This window comes from Oryzias latipes, chromosome 23, assembly GCF_053564925.1.
Source record: "Oryzias latipes strain Hd-rR chromosome 23, Olatipes_Hd-rR_3.1".
Lineage (NCBI taxonomy): Eukaryota > Metazoa > Chordata > Actinopteri > Beloniformes > Adrianichthyidae > Oryzias > Oryzias latipes.
The window spans coordinates 23,692,702-23,712,503 of NC_136259.1; the positions used below are offsets into that span (position 1 = coordinate 23,692,702).

At 41.9% G+C, this 19,802-nt stretch overlaps 1 protein-coding gene across 2 annotated transcripts in view; it reads right to left on the reverse strand.

Moving 5' to 3' along the window:
* plxnb2a.1 (plexin b2a, tandem duplicate 1) overlaps positions 1–19,802 on the reverse strand; it is a 168,940-nt gene that overhangs the window by 7,591 nt on the left and 141,547 nt on the right. For both annotated transcript variants that reach the window (XR_013653571.1, XM_004083283.5), the window contains exons 20-37: positions 17,400–17,536; positions 17,146–17,328; positions 16,955–17,063; positions 16,535–16,744; positions 16,370–16,453; positions 15,792–15,881; positions 15,554–15,693; positions 15,375–15,475; positions 13,305–13,534; positions 12,936–13,117; positions 12,697–12,763; positions 9,511–9,657; positions 7,585–7,662; positions 6,493–6,571; positions 4,376–4,476; positions 3,776–3,857; positions 3,542–3,696; positions 3,308–3,468 (exon numbers count right to left, since the gene is read on the reverse strand). Coding sequence is in view for 1 of the 2 variants with exons in the window: in XM_004083283.5 (XP_004083331.2) it covers positions 3,308–3,468; positions 3,542–3,696; positions 3,776–3,857; positions 4,376–4,476; positions 6,493–6,571; positions 7,585–7,662; positions 9,511–9,657; positions 12,697–12,763; positions 12,936–13,117; positions 13,305–13,534; positions 15,375–15,475; positions 15,554–15,693; positions 15,792–15,881; positions 16,370–16,453; positions 16,535–16,744; positions 16,955–17,063; positions 17,146–17,328; positions 17,400–17,536 (2,336 nt within the window). In the remaining variant the exon portion in view is untranslated. The remainder of the gene's footprint in view (positions 1–3,307; positions 3,469–3,541; positions 3,697–3,775; positions 3,858–4,375; positions 4,477–6,492; positions 6,572–7,584; positions 7,663–9,510; positions 9,658–12,696; positions 12,764–12,935; positions 13,118–13,304; positions 13,535–15,374; positions 15,476–15,553; positions 15,694–15,791; positions 15,882–16,369; positions 16,454–16,534; positions 16,745–16,954; positions 17,064–17,145; positions 17,329–17,399; positions 17,537–19,802) is intronic.

Below are 19,802 nucleotides of genomic sequence, written 5' to 3' on the forward strand. Positions count from 1 at the left end.
ATAATCATGTTACAGGCTCCATCCAACTGATGAGTCATGTTACAGCCTCTATCCAACTGATGAGTAATGTTATAGCCTCTATCCAACTGATGAGTAATGTTACAGCCTCTATCCAACTGATTAATCATGTTACAGCCTCTATCCAACTGATGAGTAATGTTACAGCCTTCATCCAACTGATTAATCATGTTACAGCCTCTATCCAACTGATGAGTCATGTTACAGCCTCTATCCAACTGATTAATCATGTTACAGCCTCTATCCAACTGATGAGTCATGTTACAGCCTCTATCCAACTGATTAATCATGTTACAGCCTCTATCCAACTGATTAATCATGTTACAGCCTCTATCCAACTGATTAATCATGTTACAGCCTCTATCCAACTGATTAATCATGTTACAGCCTCTATCCAACTGAATAATCATGTTACAGGCTCCATCCAACTGATGAGTCATGTTACAGCCTCTATCCAACTGATGAGTAATGTTACAGCCTCTATCCAACTGATGAGTAATGTTACAGCCTCTATCCAACTGATTAATCATGTTACAGCCTCTATCCAACTGATGAGTAATGTTACAGCCTTCATCCAACTGATTAATCATGTTACAGCCTCTATCCAACTGATGAATCATGTTACAGCCTCTATCCAACTGATGAGTCATGTTACAGGCTCCATCCAACTGATGAGTCATGTTACAGCCTTCATCCAACTGATTAATCATGTTACAGCCTCTATCCAACTGATTAATCATGTTACAGCCTCTATCCAACTGATGAGTCATGTTACAGCCTTCATCCAACTGATTAATCATGTTACAGCCTCTATCCAACTGAATAATCATGTTACAGCCTCTATCCAACTGATTAATCATGTTACAGCCTCTATCCAACTGATTAATCATGTTACAGGCTCCATCCAACTGATGAGTCATGTTACAGGCTCCATCCAACTGATGAGTCATGTTACAACCTTCATCCAACTAATGAGTCATGTTACAGCCTCTATCCAACTGATGAGTAATGTTACAGCCTTCATCCAACTGATTAATCATGTTACAGCCTCTATCCAACTGATGAATCATGTTACAGCCTCTATCCAACTGATGAGTCATGTTACAGGCTCCATCCAACTGATGAGTCATGTTACAGCCTTCATCCAACTGATTAATCATGTTACAGCCTCTATCCAACTGAATAATCATGTTACAGCCTCTATCCAACTGATTAATCATGTTACAGCCTCTATCCAACTGATTAATCATGTTACAGGCTCCATCCAACTGATGAGTCATGTTACAGGCTCCATCCAACTGATGAGTCATGTTACAACCTTCATCCAACTAATGAGTCATGTTACAGCCTTCATCCAACTAATGAGTAATGTTACAGCCTTCATCCAACTGATTAATCATGTTACAGCCTCTATCCAACTGATGAATCATGTTACAGCCTCTATCCAACTGATGAGTCATGTTACAGGCTCCATCCAACTGATGAATCATGTTACACCCTCCATCCAACTAATGAGTCATGTTACACCCTCCATCCAACTGATGAGTCATGTTACAGCCTCCATCCACCTGATGAGTCATGTTACAGCCTCCATCCACCTGATGAGTCATGTTACAGCCTCCATCCACCTGATGAGTCATGTTATAGCCTCCATCCAACTGATGAGTCATGTTACAGCCTCCATCCACCTGATGAGTCATGTTACAGCCTCCATCCACCTGATGAGTCATGTTACAGCCTCCATCCACCTGATGAGTCATGTTACAGCCTGCATCCAACTGATGAGTCATGTTACAGCCTTCATCCAACTGATGAGTCATGTTACAGCCTCTATCCAACTGATGAGTCATGTTACAGTGTTTTTTTGTCTGTGTTTTAGTTTTTTCCGACGCTCTCATCACATTTTATACTGAATCTAAGTTGCCTCTGACAGCTGCTCAGTTTGTATTCAGTCTAACAAGTCGAGAACATAAAAGCCAGGAAAAGAAAATATATGCATTTTCCTTAAACCTCTTTGTTCTTTTCAAAATAAGAGCTTTTAAAAATCTGTCAAAAAGTCACGACCATCGTTAATATTTCCTACGACTAATACATTTTTTATCGTCAAACAAGGTGATTGACAGCGTCAGCTCAAGGCTAGTTTAAACGCAGACATCCGTTGTTCTCCGTCCTTCATCTCTACATTGTCTTCATCTGTGCAACCTGACGACAGCGATTGGAGCAACCTTTCATGAGGCCACCGCCCGCGCCGGCGGTGATGAGGCCCTAATGAGCCTCTAGTGGAGTTGATTAAAACACACAAAGAACTGATGAGGGAGATAATTATTTCTATGAGATCTCTGTCTGAAAACTTCACAGGACCTTTGAACAGCAGCTGGCAGGTAATCCATCCGCTAAAATACGGCGGGAAAAAGCGTCAGGTCTGCAGCTGATCCACTCACCCCCACCCCACAAAAGAAAGGATGACATCTCACAGTGGGAGAAACCATCAAACAAAAAAGAATACGTCTAAATCTCTTTTGGAAATAAACATTGCAAAAAATTTTATTGACCTTTGATCTCAGGAAGGGGCCAACATGGTAAATGGGGAATACTTTTCTACCTTCCTCGAAGGGCCAAACGCTTCACAGTCACAGTCCCATTCACACACTGATGGTTCATCTTGAATAAAAAATTACCTTTGGTATCAGCTACAAATTTAAATGATCTCCATCTATCGCCTCCAAACTCCCCGAGCATCATTGGGAAGCTACTCGAAGATCTTGGTTACACAGACTGTATTTTGTTAAACGACGGTGTGGCATAAAAGTGGCATTTCCCTTTTGTTGGCATATTATTTACCGGAATATTGTGGAAAACACCAAAAACCCCGGCTCAAGCTGAATGATATGACATACGATATGAACATATTAGGAATATTGGCGTGGATAACAAAAAACCTCTGTTGCCAAGGAAATCCCAAATTTTACTTTTGCAGATTCTCCTAAAAATTACATAGACCTGTTTGTCAACCCTAGACGACCAAAAACTTAAATGGTTGCTATGGAGATAAAACTAACAAAAAGGCCATTATTTTGGAAAACATGGCAGGGGAAAGAGTTGGGAGTAAGGGGCATGTAGCAGTTGTTCAACCAGTGAGGGTGGGTCAAATGGGGGTAGATTGGGGACAAAACGCGGCTTTAATTACGATTCTCCTACATGACTGACGGGTTTTAGGCGGAATCCCGTGTTTACCAGATTACATTTGGCAATTCTGGTTAAAAGAAATGAGGAGGGCTGGGCCTCCTACCTGTTGGTCTTCCAGATGTGCAGCGTCTCCTCGTCTACGTTGTCGTGTCTCTGTCCTTGTTCGTCCAGGAAGTCAAAGAAGTATTTGATGGCCGGAGGAAGAGCAGAGCCCGAACCCAACACGCTACTGAAGAAATTATCCACAAACTGCTGCAGCGTGCCCTGGAAAGACGTAGAGTCCGTGTGAGACCCAACGTTCAGAGGTTCTGGGGACATAGAGGCGAAAGGGCAGCACCTTGACAGACAGCAGACGGGTCAGGTAGAGCTCAGTGATGGCTTTGGTCATGGCCTTGTCCTTCATGCTGCCTCTCTTCGACTTCACCTCATCCATTTCTTCCGTCGGCCGCACTAAGTGGAAGGTGTTGTCGTCGTCCTCCAGCAGCGCGTTTTCTGCAGAGAGACGCAGAACGTGAACTCTCGGATCCGACAAAGTCAGAAATCGCAAAACTTGGAGCCGGTGAGCGCATACTCTCATCGTGGCTGTCCTGGTGCTGGTGGAACGACTGCGTGTGCATCACCGTGGACAGAACCACCGTGGCGTTGTCCCGAACCTGAAACCAGAGAGAAAACTTCATTCCCTGCTTCCTGTCGCCTCATAAGTATTTCTGAGGCTCAGACGGTTCCCGCACAGCAGAACGCAGAAACAAAGCTGATTACAAAGATCCAGAGCGAGCAGCAGGATCCCGACTCGCCTCAGTGAACCTGATGATGAGCTGAAGAACCACAGGATTGTTTCAGGCGGGGAGTCTGACACCGCGCAGATGGACGGAAAACCTTTTTATAAATGTTAAATACGTTTTATAAACCGTTTTTTATCTCTAGAGCTGCTTTCGGATTCTATCACTGAAAAAAAAGAAAAGAATTATGCTCAAGATGTTGATGTTTTTTTTGGTTTGTTGGTACAGTTTCTACACCTCCTGGTTCCTGAATCTCCTCTTTGTGGGCCAAAAAAAAAACTGCTGCTGAAAAACAAACAACTGTTGAGGAGTCCATGACTGAGGGAGGGCTGAGTGGTGCAAAGCAAAAAGCTCATTTATCAATCAATGTTCTGTAAAAAACAAAAACTCACGTTGTAATGAGCCAGCGTGTTGATTCTCTTCCAGCGACCTTCTTTCTGCGACGTGAGGTCCAGGTCGGACAGGATCTGCCCCGTAGATCCAGGACGCCACTCTGCGGGGGAAAAGACAAGCAAACAGAACTTTTCATCACTTCAGGGATGTCAGAACTCTTCCTCCTGTTTCCTCTGCTTGAGTTGAACAGATATACTTGTTTGTGGGTTTTTTGTTCTCGTATCTCGCAGTCAGACACATAAACATAAACATGACTGAAGACTGGAGTCGGCGCTCAAAGGTCAACGCCCCGTTTAACTGACAGCACCTCTCATTCTTCCTTCAGGCTCCAGCCTGCAATCTGCTGTCTTGATGGACGCTTCGATTAACTCTCAGTTCGGAGGATTCAGGAGACGAGAGCAGAATTCTCAGGAGTGCAGAAATGATCTGCAGCCCATCAAGACAGCCGGTTCACGAGAACGCAGAACGCTCCTCACACACACACAAATCCCGCAGTTTCTACAAGAACCTTCTTTTTTCCTGCAGCTTTTAGGAAACACCGACATTTTTAGGATTCAGAAGAGATGCAACACATTTTCTTCCTTCTTTGTTTTTGCTCTGGAGTCTTCTTTTGACCAAAAAGTCTTTGTCAGGCATCAGTGAACAGGCGAGAAAAATGCGCCGGCGTTTAATTTGCACCAATCGTCTTATTTCCTTTTAAATCAAATCTGTAAAATTCCATTTTAGCTTCATACGTGATTGTTTTTAAGAGTTTGGAGCCAACAGAAACATCTGGAGCTTTAGTTTAAAAAAGCGAGGGACTGTTTTAATCCTAAACTGAAAAAACGTCTTTGTTTAAGTCCATAATAGTGCCGGCAGTCGTCGTCTCCCTTCACTCTTCTAACAGCAGAGCAGTAACTTCAGTGTCACTGCATTCATTCACACACAGACTCTGGAATTGATGACTGTTTAGGTGCTCCTTTAGAGGGGCTGAGGTTAAAGATTCACCAGAAGTGAGTCCAAACAACTCTGGCTCTGATGGAAGTGTTTTTCTATTCATCTGTTTGTTAAAGGTCACTCCTCTTCACTGTTGTTCCACTTTCAGCCAAATTATCGGACTGAATCAAAAATTCTTTGCTGTAATTTTTGATCATGAACATAGATCGTTGTCAAAAGAAAAAGATGAGTTGAACTTGTTATATTAAAGCTAAAACTATTTTGTGTAACATTTTTAAAAGGTTGCTTCTCTTCACTATCACTCAGTTTTTTTTAAATAATTCTGGGATAAAAACAAAAAATCTCTTTTTATTTTATGATGTTTATAAATCCTTGCAAAATTACAACTTATTTGTCGCTCAGTTTTCTGTTTGATTCTGAGATTAAACCACAATTCCATTCATGTATTTAGATACCAATACAAATACATCATCTTGGTCTGAACATTTTGATGACAGGTCATTTCCATTTAACTCATTTTTAAAGATTGCTGCTGTTCACTGTAGCTCAAATTCTTCTTAATTCAGGGATTAAACCTAAAATTCTTAACCTTATAATCTGGACATGTACACAGATTATTGTACAAATACAGGCTAATTATGTGTTATTATAATTATACACTTAGGTATACATTTTTTCTATTCAGCCTTGTTTTAAAGGACACTCGTCTTTACTGTCGCTTTGATTTCTGCGCGATTCTAGGATTAAATCTGAATTTTTAGCCATTTAATTTTGAACAATTCAATTTTATTTTTATAGCCCAATATTGCAACAGTCATGTCAATGGGCTCCATACATGAAATCAGTCAAAAAATTCAAAAGGTAATGTCTAAACTAAGCTAAACTGAACATTCTCTGCCCTTAGACCTGCCTTTTCATATAGATCATGTATAGAGATCATTGTAAAAATGCACATTATTTGCAATTATTAGAGTTATACTCTTGATAAAGGTTTATCCAATTCAACCACTATTTAATGGTCGCTCCTCTTCACGTTCACTCAGTTTTCTACTCAATTCTTGAATTACAATCTGTAATCCATTAATCATGCACATAGATGTGTGCAAAAAAGCAGCCAGTCTCATCGGAAACACAATATTTATGATATTGTTTCTACTTTTCTTGGCGCCTTGTGACTTACCCAGTGCAACACTCTCCAGCTTTGGTCTCTGTGAGTACGGCTGGTTCCTGTAGACCTGATCCAGGATCTTTTCTTTCACCTGCAGACCAGAGATTCAGAGTCAAACCTGCTAATTTATGCACTGAAACAGAAACATCCCTCAGTGTACGACACAAAACCACAGCTAAAGGAGGCGTTTAAAATGGGGGTTTTTTCTTCCCGTCAGTGGATAAAGTATGAAATTATTATTTAAACCAACTATTGAAGGCTAATAAATAAAACCTGACATTTACAAAATTAATGGTTTTGTATTATTGTCACAGAGCTTTATTTTAATACGTGCATTCTGTGCCGAAATGTTCCCGATGTGCAAAAGCAAATAAAACTAAAAACAAATAAAGGTTTCAAGGTTAGATAAACAGAAGTGAGACAGACATTTATGGAGATTTTTGTGAAGATTTTTGTAACATTTCTGGATGATACAGTTTGGTAAAGACAAATCAGAACTGTGGAGGATTGGAAGGCTGAGCCTCATGAGAAACATAAAAAAGAAAACTGTGGATTCATTTTCTGAGCGATAAGACAAAATGGCCCAACTAACCCCTGCAAACATGCTCAGCTGTCTGCATCCTCCAAACTGCACTATATGACTAAAGCTAAAATGAAAAGTCTTGTTTAAAATGAAAAGACGTCACTGTTGTCAAAGTTCTTTATTTATTTTATACCATCTTAGTTTGTAGTTCCTTAAAGGTTGAGAAAAACAACACAAAACTAGGAAAAGGCCACATTTTTCAGTCATGAATCTCCTTTTTATTTCATCCGTCACGTTTGAATACTGAACATTAGCAGCATTTGTTCTGCTTACTAAAGTCTTTACGTCATTAAAATGTTAAAAAATGCAAATTCGAATGCAGAAAAGACACCGACTCGGAGGAGGCGGACAGCAGAGACACAGCATTTATTAACATAGGAGAACTTAGAACTAGATCATAGAGGAGTAACGTCAAAATATTCATAATTTTAATCACGACCTAATAAACAAGACTCAGTGATTTAACAATGTCCCTTTCTCGGGTGCCGCAGCACACCGTCACCCCCCTGCAGTGAACTCACCTGCGTGATGGTGTCACAGTTCAGCACCTTCACCGGAGTGACATCCGGTCCTTCTCCATGAACCAACACCTGCAGATTCTGCAAACACCAGCAGCTGTCAGCTCCACAACACACAAACACTTGCAGCTTTCTTCTTTCCTCTTGATGTGAGCGTCTGAACTTCAGCGGGTTTGAAAGGGGAAAGCACCTCCTGGGAGGTTTGTGCTTCAGCCCGGTGTGCTCCTCATCAGCATGCTGCTGCTCCACAATGTGCTCGTTTCAATGATGCTCAGCTGACACAAAGTGCCTGTGCACAAGCAGGTTATTAAAAACGGATGCTTCGCAGCCGGAAATCAAACAGCCGCAGTGACATCCATCATCTGACGTGCACACCCATGCAGACATTCTTCTTTTTTTTTTTTTTCTGCCTGTCACGCTGCGTCTCTGAATGTGGAGGTTAGTTGCAGACTTTTCTCTCTGAAAATAGTCCCGCTCCGCTCTCAGAGGAGGAGAACCGTGTCAATGAAGAGACATTGTGTAAATATAAGCAGGAAAATGCAAAGATTAGAGTGAGGCACCGAATGAGAACATAACCAAAGTGAAGTTCAGGCTGCCTTAAGTAATGAAAAAACATTATAAAAAAGCCCACAAATACAGCCATGCGCCAACTCTCAGTGCTTTTCACCCGTAACGCAACTAAACCTTCCACTTTTCCTTATTTGCTGCACATTTGACATCTCTTGTGTGGCAAAAAAGGTTGTTTTATAGCAATAATCCCATAACAACCATAGGTTTTTATCATATCTGAGGGTCAATAAATAAGTACAGAGATGTTCATGTCTTTACCTTAAAGTAAATTCAGCATTTTTTTACTTGGCAACCATTGTTTCTGTAAAACAAATGACTTTAATCTTTAACATGAGATCCATGGACACGTTTTTTTATTTGAGTATTAACCAATAGAAATACTAAACAGTAACACCGGTTAATTTCATGGATTTTATTTGCACTTTAGTTCAAATTAAGATTGTTTTAAAGAAGCCCTATTTTTTGGAGTACAAGTTGAGGTTTTTAACATAGTTTGGGCAGAGGTGTGACGTATATGTGATTTAAACAAAATAAATGGCCTCATAGGTTTGTTATTTTCCCACTAATATCAACTAGGGGGCACTGTAGGTGTGTGTTCAGTCTTACCCCAGTGTTGGCGGATTGTTCAGAAGTGTTGCACTTTTCACCCAAAGGTGCGACTTATATTCGAGTGCGACTTATATATGTTTTTTTTTCCTATGCATTTTTTTTTGCTGCTGCGACTTAGCCTCTGGAACGACTTATAGTGTGGAAAATACAGTACTTAAATTTACGACGAGTTCAAAATGAATTAGCAAAAGTTTGAAAAGTGACACATTCAATTTAGGATAATAGTTTTATTTAGATCGTATTTTGACATATGCATGCTAATTTTTCTTTCAATTCTACAAAAAGTTATAGTTTATTAACTAACTACGATGAAAGGGGAGGAGTCAAAGGTATTTGAACTCCACCTGTATTGAGGTCTAGAACAAATCTGAATACGTTTTATGTATAATCTGGCCTGTTAATCTGCAGCTGCTGGCTCCAGAATATGAGTTCATTTCATGATTAAAACATTTTTAACTTTAAATCCGCTTTTATTGCGACTTTGGGTCCAACTTTAGAAAGTTTAAAATGTCTCTAAAGTAAACATTTAAGCAAAAAAATAAAGTTTCTATTGTCTTTCTCAAAAAATTTATGCCTATTTACAGAAAAACAAAGTTATCGTAATCCCTGAAATTTGTGCACAATGTTAACGGACACTATAGAAAAACCGCAGATTCAACCAAAGAAAATGTGTTTGACCTGATTACAGGAAAAGTATTTTTAGTGTCATTGACAGTTTGTCTTTGCTGCTGGAGTGAAAGTGGGACTCACCAGGACAGAATACTCCACGTCGTCTCCCAGCAGCCCCGTGTCGTTCAGTGTGTACTTGGCTTTCTTCATCTTGGCGTCCACCGGTCCCTTCTCCACCTGGTGCTTCAAGGCCCTAAAGAGTTTGTACAAAGGCTCTCCAGCCGAGTCCTGAAATGAGATCCACACAGGGGACTTTCAGACAAATTCTTCCACGCACTTCATGTGCAAAACGCACAAGCCTGAGTCAAGAGGGTCGAACAGAAGGGATCCCAACTGGATTCATCTGCAGGATTTTCTCTGAAAGATAACATTTCTACTTATATATTGCAGTTTCTTGTCAAAATGTTGAAATAACTGCATCTGTGCACTCGGTCTGACAACTGACAAAGACAGAAAAGAATAAAGAAGATCCTGAAATGAGGAATAGCAGGTCTCATGTTTTTAAAAACAATTACTGACCCTTTTAAGATAATGAATGTTTAACGTCCTCACATAATACACAACTCGCTTGTGTGCGATTTGACCGTGTATTCCTCTTTTCTGTCACTATGGCAACCATGACATTGAGATATCTTGTCAAACATTAGAAAAGAAACATTTTTGGTAACTTTTTAATGATCACAGATACAAAGTTAACTTCTGTAACTAAGGGCAACCATAAACTCCTGGATGAAGCAGCTTTTATGAAGAAAATTTAAAGCCAGGTCGATTCACCGCTAGAGGGCTTGTTAACCATTGATTGTATATAAGAACTGGAGTGAGTGCATGTGAAATCATCCACAAATAGCAGCTGACTTAAATTCAATTGCCTTTTTTTTGTTTGCAATATCTGGACGTCGCCATGTTGGAGCCAGACGTCGTCTGTAAGCAGTGATTGGTCCGAGTCGAGTCGTTCCTAAAGTGGCATGGCCTTTTGATGGAGCAGTGACAATTAGCTCTACATGCCTTTTGTTTTTGGGTGTCTTCAAACAAATATCCGTTATGTTTGCCCCGCCCATTTACCTATATCTGGTGACATCAATATTGAGCTAAAACAGGAATAAAATGATCCAAATCCAGACTAACAGGTAAAATTTGTAAAACTGTAGTCCAGGGGTGTCAAACATACGGCCCACGGGCCTTTAGTCCGGCCCACACATGAAGAGTAAAAATCATAAGGATGTTTAAAAAAGAAAGCAAGTTTTTAGTCCATTCCTGTGGCGAGTTATGATTTTTTAAAGAAATAACCGAAATGCGCAAATCCACCACTATGGGCAGCAAAGGAAAAGCTTTACAGGTGAAACAACATAACTCTGCATGTGCCAAAAACGAAACTTAACAGCTCTGTGTCTAGGTAGGCAGTAGTTTGGTTCCCTGTGAGCTTCATCACTGAAGTATGATCAGTAGTGACACCCTAATGACCAAAATGTTGTCAAAAAGAAAAAAAAGGTTGAAGAGAAGTCCTGAGCTTTCCAGGAAAATGGAAAGCGTTTATTTGTTCACGAAGCTAAATGCAAACCTGCATGCTTGGTATGTCTTTAACAGGTTCTCCAAGAACATAACATTCAGCACCACTATGAGACTCCACAAAGAAAAGTTTCACCATTTGCAGTTAAGAAAAAAAAAGATTTAGAAACTTTTAGCTGGACCGATAAATAACAATCTGGATTTACTGCAGCCGTGACGTCAGTGATGGAGCAGTGAAAGCTAGCTACCTTATTGCAGACAAGTTGGAGCAAACATCCAAATCATTTTCTGATGGTGAACTTATTGAAAAATGCTGAAGGCTGCAGAAGTCTTGTGCCCCAAAAAGCAGTCGACCTTAAACATGAGTCTGTCAAGAATTACGATCAGATCCAACATCTCTGAGGAAACATGGGCAGCCATATGAAGGAATCCAGGCATTTATTGTATTTTCAGTCACTATTGATGAAAGCACCAACATCACAGATATGTACAGCTGTGCATGTTAATAGAGGTGATGAAGAGACCGTCACAGTGGAGTTTCTGGAGTTGATGGACACAACAACAACTGATGACATAGTCAGCTCTCTAGTTACTGTGCTGGATGATGTTGGAGTTAACTGGTCACATGAAGAAATTTTGGTCACTGATGGCGCTCCATCAAAAGTCAGGAAGAAGGCAGGTGTTGCCACAAAATTCAGGCAGAAACCAGGAGAAGATTCTTATAATAATGAATGATAATAATAATGGACATTTCATTGTGTTTTGCACACTTGAATGAAAGTAAATGTGTTTCTGCACAGGATTTCAATCCTGATATTGACGGTCTTGTGAAGTTTCAGGAGAGAAAGGAGGTTAACTCCAAACTCTTATGTTGACAAATGTTTGCAAGTTTAATTTAGTGTAACATCGTCATCGTTTGGACGTTTACATTTTAGGAAGATGTTTCATATTTTTTCTGTAGCCCCTCTTGAATTTATTATCAGGATTGCTTTAGTGTCAGATTTAAAATATTCAGTCTGTATAAAATTGAATAAACCAATATTTTTAAAAGTGAAATTAATTTTATTTAAGATCCATTGGCCTTTGTGAATGAATGTCTAATAAGAAATGATTAGGCTACCATGGTGGTTGATTCATGCTTTCCAATTGGGTAAAAAAACAAGAATAAAGCTGTTATTTAGCCTTTATGTTACTGGTCCGGCCCACTTGAGATCAGACGGGTTGAATGTGGCACCCGAACCAAAATGAGTTTGACACCCCTGCTCTACTCCATCGACATTAACACGGCAGATGTCTTATATTTATATACTTATATTTTGAGCCTTTCCATCCAGACAGAACTGTGCTATTTTTTGGGCCCTTCTTGGTTGAAGGTCCAAAATGGACCGGTTAGGGTGGAGCTACTGTTGAAAGCCGTTGATTGGCTGGAGGTCATTTTGACAGAAGAGGGCGCCAGGGACGCAGTTCTATTCCTCGCCAGCAATCCTTTCTGAAACAACTTAAATGCTTTGTTTGTATACGTGGGAAAAATGAGCTGCTGGATGACCGCCATTTTTGTTGCCGTGACAGTCCAACTATGAGCGGAAACGCTCACCTGAATTGCCTGGACCATTCTAATCCGGACCAGACTGAACCGGAGTGGTCAGTGGAAACGGGTGACTCCAAAAGTAATCATTTACACTTAACTTTAAGGGCAGATTTGAGAGATTTTATGACCGACTGTGAAGTGAGGAGCAAAGGAGGCTAAAGAATGGGGGTTACCCTGAGGAACTGGTACAAGCAGATGGACATCCAGTTGCACAGCATCCTCTCCACCACCGTCTCTGACCTGCACAAAGAAGCCAACATTAACTCCATTATTCCTCCCTGGATGTTTCACATCTTCAGAATTCTGCTACAGAAACAACGAGAGCCATCCGCTGGTTACTACTGCCAGACTTAAACCCTAGAGTGGAAACAAACAAACAAACAAAAGCCGACGAAACAAATGAAGCCAGAACCTCCTGAGCATCAGTTTGGGGTTCTTGCTCTGCACGTGCTCGTCCATCAGCTCCAGCAGAAGCGTTCTCATGATGTCCGTGTAATACTCCAGTTTGCCGTGCAGCGCCACCGTCAGGAGGGAGGCGAAATAACCCCGAGCACGTGCGTTGAAGTCCGGGCGGCTCTCCAACGTGCGAATAAACTGATGTTAAAGAAAGAAGGTTCTTAGAAAAACAAGTATTTAAGAAGTTATTCTAAAATAAATGTATTCTAGAAGCCGAACTGCTTTTCTACTTAAATATGGAAAGTTTTAGCCAAATTCCCCAAATGTTGCCGCTTTAGTGAACATAAACAGAGAGAGAACAGAACCTGGAGAACTCCAAACTCACATTGATGAGGAACGTTTTGCTGTTCAGCAGGTTGGAGAACTGAGTGAGCGCCTGGTTCACCGTGGCCTTGCGGGCTTCTGGGACCGGTATGTTTCCTGTGATCATGGGGTCGTTGGAGCTGTCTTTGGACGGCCAGAAAAAGTTTCTGTCCGTGTAGGTTTTGTAGTCCAGGAAGGGGATCCTGCCTTCGCTCAGCTCACTGGTGTGGTCCTCCATTTCAATCATCAGGTCTGAAAAACAGCAATGAATCTTCTGTTCACTGGGGGAATGGGAGCTGCTTCTCCTTCTGATTGTTTTTTTCCAATTCTTCTTTCTTACTGCGCCTTGGAGAACAAATCTCACTACCGCCACAAACTAAAAACTCACCAAAATGTGTGCGCAGCTAGTGCCAGGTGAGACTGAATTTAGCGATTAACCCCTAGCCCCGATAAAGACGATGACATCACATCCTGATGACATCACATAAAATTCTCATGGTGCTCTAAAATATATTTGAAAATCTACAAACGAAACCCCAAAACACATTTTTCGGGGGTCTCCAAAAGAAGTTTGAAAATATTATGGGATGGCCACAGGACTTGGGGAGTCAATTTTGTGGCGATTTTTTACATTTTCGCACAATTTGAAAAAAGAAAACTTTTGATGATATGATCATCACAAAGTTTCACACACGCCACAAAGGTTAAGTCTCCAGCCCCAAATGGAGGCCTTGTTGACCTTTGACCCTGGTAAGATGCAGCTATCTTTCATTTAAAAATATGTAGAAGGCACTCAAGATGAAATTCTCAGATAGATTTTGATCTTTTGCCTCCCAACTCTTCGATCATCATTGGGAAGATACTGGGGAGGTTTAGAAGTTTTAGATTTACGGCAAAAGTGTGGTGAGCTCGCTAAACTGGCGTTCCCCTGTTATTCAGACGTTTCTTTTTTACCAGAACGCTGTGAAAATTGAATACATGGACCGTTGACTCAAGCTAAAAGAAACTATATGACATGGATATAAACATATTAGGAAAACCTCCGTTCCTAAGGAAATAGGAAAATTGACTTGCAGATTCTTCTTAAACTTACATAGATGTGTTCGTCAGCTCAAGGCTTTTCTAAAATAAAATGGTTTCTATGGAGATAAACCGAACAGCAAAAAAGAAAAATCACATGCAGGTATGGCCAGAGTGTGGTAGAGGGGGAGAGTGAGGGCCGTACAGCCAATCAGCGGTTGGGTACTGGGCCATGCTATGCCGCTCATGGCTTTATTTATCATTGGTGCTATATTTAAATTAATTAAATAAATAAAAATAAACAAGAACTGTATTTGGGGGCGGAGCTGTGACGATTATTCCAAATTCAGAATGATATAAATTTCCTTGAATTATGTTGTAAAGTGTCTAAAACACTAAATATAAATGTAATCACATCGGTGTATAATCCTTTTTTTTAATCATCAAAGTGATCATCTTTCTTCAGAAAAACCAGCAACAGCTCATATACATTTAAAAAATGTTATGTTTTTAAAACATTTTTTATAGTTTTTTTTGTTAGAAACATTTTCATCGATAAAGTTAGATTCATTTTGACAGAATATGGACCCTTTTTTATTTCACAGCATTACCTTATAAAAAAACAAAAACATTCCAAACCTATTATTAAAGATGGTTAAAATTATTGATTTCTAATTATATTAATTCACCTGCTCAAAGGTTTGTTATGTTTATTTTCTGATAGTGTTATTTTTAATCATAAACATGATTTCTCTAATGAAAATAATCTGAATATATTTTATCCGTATGTGGTATGTAATTATACAAAATATTTGTATCTACTGTACATAATTATTAAGTAATTCATCATTGTCATGTGATTTATTCATACTTAAGCGTACGTAATGACCTGAAACTGTGTTGGTAAGGCGTTGTTATCAGATGGAAGGTGAGGAACCGGATGATGATCAATCGTGTAATAATATGGTTACGGTAGAACGGGGGTGGGATTTTCTAATCCTTCTACTCCCTGTTGGGTTCTGTCTCCCTCGTGCACCATGCCACCTGGAAACCGTCAGCTGAAGAGGCGTACCTGTGAACTCCTTCTTGCAGCGGTCTCGAACGCTCTCCTCCAGGCTCTCCAGCTGGTGCCTCACCTTCTCGTACTCGCGCTCCGCCTGCTGGCTCTTCCTCCTGTTGGAGGTCAGACATGCGGGTGAATCACCAGCGTTTCTCCACCCGCGTGCCAGTTTTTAACGCTCTTCGTCAAACCTGTAGCAGTAGACGGACATGACGATGAAGAGCAGCATGGGAACGATGACTGCGGGGATGATGATGGCCAAAGGAATGTCCTCCTTTCCCCCCTGGTAGTAGACGTGCCCCACCATCCATGTGCCCCAACCAAACTTCACCTGGAAAGAGGCGGAGCCCAGATTGACCCTTTAAGGCATCGTTTCAAGCAGAAGAGATGGAGTCTGTCTGAGACTCATGTCCTTTGAGCGGGGCTGACCTTCAGCTCCAGCATGTCATTGGTGGAGTTTCTGAGCTGGTTTTTGGACTTTGGCTGCGACTGAGGAGCTTCCAGCATCAGTGTGTCATCCTGACCAGAGAGGAGAGAAACAAGCGCACACATCGGATCAACCATCCACATCCTGAGATCAGACAACAGCGCAGCAGCAGCCGGTTTGTTAAATTTAGGGAGCGTGGATGGAAACCGCACAGAAGAAACGGATTTCCAAACTTCAGCTCGGTCTGACGCCGCTTCTGGACGGACATGAAAGCGAGACACGCTCAGGTATGTTTGAATAGTTTGAGTCAGAAGCGAAGGCGCAGATGGCGTCTGTTTCTGTCTGATAGCATCTCTGAGTCGCCGCTTTCGCTTTCATCAGGGAGGCGATTGATTTTCAGCGCCGAGTGAGGCAGAGTTTCTGTGACAGCGTCACCCGTCAGGCGTGCGAGTGCGGCGGCACTCTCAGACACGAACGCCCGCCATTCCTCCGCTTTGATGGGGCGTCGGCATCGGCTGCAGACTGCGAACGCAAATCCATCAAGAAGCCATCAAACCCCCACAGCCCCCCCTGCCTCTACCTGCATCACGTTAACTCGACAGGGGACGTCTTCGATGAACGCCTTGGCCTCCTCCTGCGTCATCGCCTTCAAGAAACCTCGACCCTGAAGAAAGGAAAAGACACAGACGTCAACAGGAAGGAGAGACGAAGAGTCTTTGGACTTGAAGTGAAGCGTTTGCCCTACGTTGACGATGACAAATCTGGTATCTGTGATCATATTCTTCTCCAGCTTGTTGAAGGTGGGGTTGGTGTGATAGTCAAAGCTCCTGAGCTCCTCTTCCATGTTGTCCAGCTGGATGAAGGTCTGGAGAGACTGGCTACTGGAGCAGCAGTTCACCGCTGGGGAGAAGAACTCCAGGGTGGTGTCGTTCTTATGCTGCACCCGCTGGACAAACTGACAAACGAGACACAGGGAGGATGAGATCTCCCACCATGAAAAATATCCACCGCGGACTGAAATTTCACGTTCTTGAACTTTTCATTTCCTCCTCCTTCACTCTCTTGTCAGTGTGCTGCAGGTTTAACCCTGGAACAGGTTCCTATACGAACACAGGCTTTGGATCCAGGAAGAGAGTTCAGTCCCAGAATTCAAAGCGCCTCTCACCTCCACAGCCGGTGCGTCTGACGGCTCGTCCACAGTGACCTTCACCTTCATCATGGCCAACTGGATCAAATCAAACCCGATCCCTTTCACCGTGATATTCCGTCCACCACTGCAAAGAAAAACTCCCAAACTTCACAGCTCCACTTTTTCCTGCTTGGACCTAAAGGAGGAGCTCGGAGTGCGGCGCTCACCACATGAAGCTGCTCTTCGGTTTGTAGGAGCTGATTTTAGGGTTTTCGCAGTACTGGAAGGCCTCCCTCACGTCTTTGGTGGTATTCCTGCCGTACTTCACCGTCACCAGCAGCGGGTCTGTCGGCACCTTCTGCCCCAGATACTTGCCCGTCTTACAGGTGATCTCTGTACCAAACGACAGGCTGGAGGAGGAGAGAAGAAGTCCTGACTGACTGAGCTTCTGGAGCGCTGTGGAGAGAAGGTCAACGCTTACACTTCACAGGGAACGTTCCCAACACTGACGGCGACGTCCTCCTTGGTGGCCGTGTCCAAATTCTCTCCTCTGATGGTGATCACGGTTCCTCCAGCGGCAGGACCCTTGGTTGGCAGGATGGTGGTCGGTTTGGGGTCCTGAACAGAAAAGAAGAGATGAACCAAATAAAACACAAAACCTACAGTTAAAGTACCACGAGCTCCCCCTGGGGGAGCGGTGAGCTGCAGACACAGCCGCGTTCGGGAACCATTTGGTGGATTAACCCACCAATCCAACCCCTTAATGCTAAGTGTCAAGCAGGGAGGTGTTGGGTCTCATTCTAAGAGTGTTTGGTGTGACTCGGCCTGGATTTGAACTCACGACCATCCAGTCACAGGTGGGACACTCTTACACAAGGCCACTGAGCTGGTTAAACTTACAGTTTTCTTGTTTAGAGGGAAGTTTCTGGTTATAAAAATACATAATGGTCTTAATTTGTGTTTTAGGGGTAGAAAAAGCAGCTTTACCATCAGAAGTTTTAGGATTATCAATTAACTCTAGAGAGTCAATCCTAGTTCTCTCTTTTATTTTGGAAGATTTTAGCAGAAAACTGAGATTTGAACCTTAGTGAGACCATATGAGCATCACAACACAACGGCGGACCTGAATCTGGTGGTTCCAGATCCCCAAAAACCTGGTCAACGTTTTTGTACGTGTTGAGAGTTTTTGTACATTTTTCTTGAGCATTTCCTGTTTTCCGTCCAAACTTCCACGATGGCTACAGAGCAGACAGTTACCTTTTGTTCTCACGTTAAGAAGGCATCTGTCATGAAATGATGGGTGTCATAGTGGCCGTTTTCTTACTTAAAGCCCTGACAGAACCTTTGCACTTGCAGTTCAGCTAATTTGTTCTCGGGTCTGAGGGACGAGTGTTCTGTGCCCCCAAATGGAATCAGAGTCACCAGATAGTCCTTGCTGTACGAATGACCCGGTTTTTATAGAAATTTGTTTTTACTTTTAGGAAAAATGGTTTCTAATCAAATTTTTTAATTTGACATTAAAAAAGTCCCCCAGCTTTATTTTGGCATTTTGTTACCATATGGTACCAAAGTGATCTTTACATTTGGACTCCCACTCAATTATTAAGTGGTTTTAAAATGATTATTTTAACGTTTTTCGCCAAAATAAAAACAAACTTGTTTCGTTTTCTAGGACATAGTTTCTGCAGAGCGGCAGGAGTTCAGTAGAAATTCATCTCTGGATTGTGGTGAAGAGCTACCCCACCTTTCCCGTTGCTGAAAGCTCGCGGTTTACCCGTTTTCCTGCTAGCTTACAGCCCTCCAACCTAACATTAGCGGCTCAGACGAGGCAAACAAAGATGAAGGTGTATCTGTTTAAGTTGATGCATCAGAATGAAGCAGAACGGGGACCTGTGTCCCACCCAGTGTTTTTCTACCTCACAAATACCATGTCACAAACCACTAGGGGTGTGACGATGACCGCATCACCGCATGTGATTGGAACTATAATAAACACATTCATCTTAGCAGATAATTTACTTTTTCTGCTGGTTCATCACCGTGGTGATCAAAAATCCCGCACCGTCTCAGCTATACAAACGACAGTTTTGCCTCTACTAGAAATTTCGAACAATTTGAATAAAGAAATACTCAGAAATGCAATTTGAAGCTTCATTTTATTTCTATGCATATCCTCCATCCTCATAAAAAGGCCCCAAGAATGTGTTAAAAACAACAAAAACATCATTTTCATCAGAGTGGGTCTTTACGACACACAACCCAAAAGAGAAAATGTAGTCAGAGATTTTGGGAAAACTTCTGCTCCAAATGTTTCAACGTCTCCAAAAAATGTCAACTTATCTCAAAGTGAACTAAAAAAACTCAGAGTTTGAGTGGAAAAAACAAAAACAAAAGATGACAAAGATTTATTTGAACTTGGCTCCAAGATTTTAGAGAAAACAGACACCGGCTGATTGTTTTCCTCCTCAAACTGGGGGGGGTTTGCTTCAGAGCTGCCAGCAGAAGAAAACAGAACAACGGGGAACATTTAGCCTCATCTGCACCGCAGGAAAAAGCTGCATCCAACCAACAAAGTGAGCGGAGTTCTGAGTGGCAGCGGAGGGAAAGTAGAACTATAAAGACTGGAACGTTCAGAACTGTGTTTTGGTTGCAGTACAAAGTACAAAGGTGGGGTCTGTTGGTGTTTCTGATGCTCTGGAACAGAAAAGATTCCTCCCTGAAGAGAAGAAAGCCGATAACGACTGGGCTGCTGTGGAGCAGTGGCTCAGGAGGAGCTTCTGTGTTCAAACACCGGCAGGCCTGCAGCCGACGGAAACAGAGGAACCTCTTCATCACAAACATGCAGATCCTTCACCTACGCCAACCAGAACAGGTCCACACTTCC